The sequence below is a fragment of the Eutrigla gurnardus genome (genome assembly GCF_963514095.1).
Source record: "Eutrigla gurnardus genome assembly, chromosome: 3".
NCBI classification, from domain to species: Eukaryota; Metazoa; Chordata; class Actinopteri; order Perciformes; family Triglidae; genus Eutrigla; species Eutrigla gurnardus.
Genome location: NC_139917.1, coordinates 21,443,544 through 21,448,241, shown reverse-complemented (window position 1 = coordinate 21,448,241; position 4,698 = coordinate 21,443,544). Strand labels below are relative to the sequence as shown.

At 40.3% G+C, this 4,698-nt stretch overlaps 2 protein-coding genes across 2 annotated transcripts in view; one reads left to right on the top strand and one right to left on the bottom strand.

The window, feature by feature from the left end:
* cUnh17orf67 (chromosome Un C17orf67 homolog) overlaps nucleotides 1–4,698 on the top strand; it is a 335,966-nt gene that overhangs the window by 128,771 nt on the left and 202,497 nt on the right. The window lies entirely within an intron of this gene.
* On the bottom strand, nucleotides 808–2,598 carry LOC311010673 (myeloid-associated differentiation marker-like). Its single transcript, XM_084005260.1, has one exon. The coding sequence runs from the start codon at nucleotides 2,303–2,305 to the stop codon at nucleotides 1,397–1,399; it is 909 nt and encodes a 302-aa protein (XP_083861386.1). The 5' UTR covers nucleotides 2,306–2,598; the 3' UTR covers nucleotides 808–1,396.

Sequence of the window (4,698 nt, the reverse complement as noted above, 5' to 3'; positions counted from 1 at the left end):
ACAACTGACTGCACTCAGTTCCTTAAAGAAAAACGCAGCAGCTAAGGCCAGAGTAATCGAGAGCGATCGGCGGGATGGCATCAACTCTAGCCGTTCAGGATTGACAATCGATTTCTCGATGCAGCTTCTCTTTAGGGCCGAGAGCAGATGAGGCAGATGTGAGAAGGCAGAGTGCGAGCTGTAAACATGTTATTAAGATGTTGAGGACTCCTGGTTTGATCGACTTGTCTTTGCTACGTGTATAATCTATGGGCAAATTAATGTAATGCTGATTTAAAAGCACTTCCAATAAAACATTGTTGAGAAACTGTTTAACATACTCTCCACCAGGGGTGGACTCATCTTAGGTCATGGGTCACTCCGCCCAATATGAGCTCATGTGGGCCTGACCATTGTATAATACCTCCAAATAATCCCCTTTCTTTCATTGGAAAGAACAACAAGTATCTCAGTTAGCTTCGCATGGTTTTGTATTTGTTTGTTTCTTCTTTTTTTGCCATAAGAAGAAACATTATAATATTTTCTAATGAAAAGCAAACACACCAAGCACACTGTCCTCCCATTCACTTCTGTCAAGAAAAAAAGGGAACTGGTCTATTTCTCTTGGAAAACATGATGCAGTCCACTTTTCTCATTTTCTCCTTTTTTACATTTTCCCCCATCAACTCAGAGCTCCTGCATGAACAGAAGCTCACAATGCTTGACAGTGTTATGTCACGTAGCCTGTGCGTAAGTACACTATAATAGCGTATCCAGCATAGGACGTGCTACTCTTTTTACAGTGAGACCCCAGGAGACAAATAGGAATAGCAGTGCATTTTATTGAAAAACTGAAATAAATTACTTTTCTGCAATCTTCACACTTTACAAAGTCATCCAAATTGGCTGGATTGGACCCCTTGGGGTTCCAGTCCTGTTATTCTATTAGGCCTACACGTGTCTAACCTGTTAATAGTCTGCACCTTTTAGTCTGCACCATATACTCTAACTTAAATGTCCACAGTCCATAGTTCATGTTTTAAGCTTTATCAGTGGTGACTGCTGTTCAGCTGCCACTTTATACTATTATGTCAATAAGAGTGCTTATGAGTCAGTGCACCTGTCACAGAACCCAGGTTTAGTGGTTGTACAGTATGTGTGTCAAACTGAACTCCACCTTAAATGTCACAACACTTTTTTCACATGTCAGTTAAATGATATTAAGTGATCAGTCATCAATCATACATTTTTTGGCTTCAAGTTGAATGAAGTATTGAATTAGTAAGAAATGTATAGGTTTACTGAGAGAATTTGATTACACAGCAATAATTAACAGCAGAAGCATCCATTTAGTTTGACTGACTATGTTTTTTTGTCCTGAAAATGTCAGGACTATACATGGTGAAATTCACATATTTCATGCATTACTCCTATCACACAACATTTTAATGGAGAAGGCAAGGTCCACCGTATAAGCCAACAGTGTAATACTGGCAACCACTGTTTCCATGATAACAATTTCCCTACTTTGGTTGTGAATTCTTTGCTCGGGGTCGCTCAGCTGCAGTATCTTGGTAAAACAAATCACTGTGGGGAACATGTACAGCAACACCCCAATCAGACTGAAGCCGGCCAAAAATCTGTCAAAAGGTAGAAAACATCGCCCGGCAAAGTCTCCTAATATCACCACAAGTGTGACTAGAGACATGAGAACACAGACACAATATGACACGCCGCTCATCCACAGCTGCCAACCGTTTACAGCAAGAGGCAATCCACAGACCATCAACACAAACAGGGGTATCATTTGACAACCTCCCCAGACTTGGAGTAGCTTGAGGAGACCAGGCATGCTGCCCATGTAGCCTCTTTGTTCATGGTCTTGGGTGCGAAGAACGTAGGATTCTGAGGCGTATGCCAGGAAGGTGATGCAGGAGGCCACAGCAGCTGCCACAAGGTGGGGCGTAGTCGCCCGATGAGCCATGAAGATCCAAGGGAAAATCACAGATGCACTCAGACACATCAGTGCACCTAAGGCCGCTGCCGTCATAGTTAGGTTCTTCCAGGATATTGGGATAAGGTTGTGAAACTGGATGATGCTGAGAATATGGATGAAGAGTGTAAGGGTGAAGAAGAAGCACCAGATAAACATGCAGAACGTCCTGAATGTGTGAAGTTGTTGGAGGTTAGCTTGACTTTTGTTCAACTCTGAAGGATCCAGCGAGGCCACAAGGCTGAAGGTGATACAGCCGGATAAGAGTTCCCATGTCCGCACCAAGAAAAGGGGGTTGGTGAAGTCTCTGGCCTCTAGTACAATCACAGGCATCGTCACAGTGTTGAACCTGAGCTCTCCAGTATCCAAGAGACAAGATATCCTTAGGTGTCCAATAATACCTCAATCTCAGAGTTCCTCTAGATTGATTTGAAAATAAATCTTGTCATCCAAAAGCTTCAGCGTCAGCGAGCCGTTCAGAAAATATCAGCCTAATGTTGAGTTCTGAAGAATAATCCAGTACAGTCTATGGAAACAGTCACATCCAACAAATCTCCAGTTGAACTGTCAGGTAGTGTAGGTAACAACGCATGCCTTTTTTCTGTTCTGTTCACCAGTGCTTCCTGCTTTTCAAATACAGAGTAAAACAAAAGAGCATCTCTCCGAACATATACAGCTCTGTCAAAAAATAGGCCTCGCCTACTTCCTTTTTAAGGTTGCAGCCGTGTTTCAGGAGGTAGGTGCAAATGACCACAATAAAGAAACATATGCAAACAAGGTAACCTTCCACCCACCCTTGATTCCCATGAAACGCTGTTCCCCTTTTTACCAAGGTAAATAAACTATTCTGGGTACAGGTTCTTCTGAATGACTAGACATGACTTTGCACTTTGACCTCTTAGAGGCATGAATATGGTCACCAGCTCTCTGAATAGTTGGTTCCATTGTGTTTGAGGCTGATTTGCAGCATTTGTATTAAGGCAGGATGTGTTGATTTGTTGAACAAAATGTGGGTGTGGACCTTCAAGGGCGAAGCAGCTGATAATGTGAAGAGCATCTTGTCTCCTTCTTCATTTGACAACGCTTGAAAATGTGCTTGGAAGAAAACGTGTGTTTGGATATCTGTGTGGGTGCCAACAGCAAGATGTAAATCTTTTATTTTCTGAATGTACGTTTGCATGGGAATGCCTTTGTTTTGTGGGCATTGCATGTACGTGCGCTTGCACTGTAAAAAGGTTTCACATGGATATTTGTAGATGTTTGCATATCCAAGTATGTTCCCTGTGTGTGTGTGTGTGTGTGTGTGTGTGTGTGTGTGTGTGTATTTACAAAAGCACAAAGAGTCCTCTGAAGATCCTAACCAATCACTTTACCTCTGAGTATCGGCACACCTGCGCTCTGTTATAAATAGACGGTGGATACATCAATTCCCTCGTGTCACACAGCTCAAGTTCAGAAACTTCTGTTTTGACAGAAGGCAGAAGACACACGCCACAAAGATTAACGCTAGCTGATAAACAGAGCTAACTTGCCACCACAGAATCAGGCTGTAATGTGTGTATTTGTATTAATTTGTCAACTTCACATGTACATAGAACTATACTATTCTAATGTACCATGAGTAATAAAACAAACACCATATTTAAAACTACATTATGATGACATGTTCCTAATGGTTACTTTAAAACCTCTATCTGAGTTCCATTGATCCTGTTGCTTAATTGCTTAATTTTTTTACCTAATTATTTCCACAAGATTGATATTTACATTAATAATGATTTTGCTAATATTGCACATAGAAACGATTATATCATAAATTGGGAGATTTGCTGGAAGGTAAAGCTGTTGTGAACATATCACATTTCTGCATGGAAATAGTGCCGCTCTGTGGTAACAACAAAGGTCCCAGATTATTAGAGCAGAGACGGGAGGCTGCCTGCAGTACTGGTTGAGCAGCAGCAGAGGGTGAACGTCTACATGTTAGGAACAAAGATTTAGTGAGAGGAAATCCCATCGATATTAACTCCTACTGCTTGCAGAATCCAATGTACCTGCCTTCCAATAGTGACAGAAATCTTCAAATGTAGAAAATCACAGTAGATTAACTCAAGTAATTCTCTGGTAGTTTTACTTTTACTGATACTTCTACTACAATTCAAGGGTATATTGTATTATTTATTGACTATATGTGTTTAATAACTAGATACTTTGCAGATTCTGACTATTTATACAATATAGAATCAACATTTTAATTATGATATGTTATTATAGGTTAAGATAAGATGCAGCAATAATTGTAATACAAAGAAATGTATTCTAAAATGGGCTGTTTTAATGGGGAAATGAAATTAGATTTGTGTTTTTACCTGATGTTTTGATGATCACTAACAGTAGGCCTGCAATAGATAGCAGTAAAGTAATTAGGATGGATTTACACGTAGGTATTTTAACTGGCAGTAGATCTACTGTCATTTCACCTCCCAGGATTACAAAAACAGTCGGCCTGTTATGGCTACAGTCAGGTCATTTATACAAATGCATTCAAAGACACAAACACCTGTGGCATTACAGTGGTGTTTAGTTGAAGGAGAAAGCAACTTGGTTTAGTTTCTTGATAAAAATGTAATGTCATTCATCGTTGTCTGTAAATGGGTGCATTTAAACTCCTAAGGAACAAGAAAAAGTAAGCTAGATGTCATCAAAAATGGGAAATTCATCATGTGGGG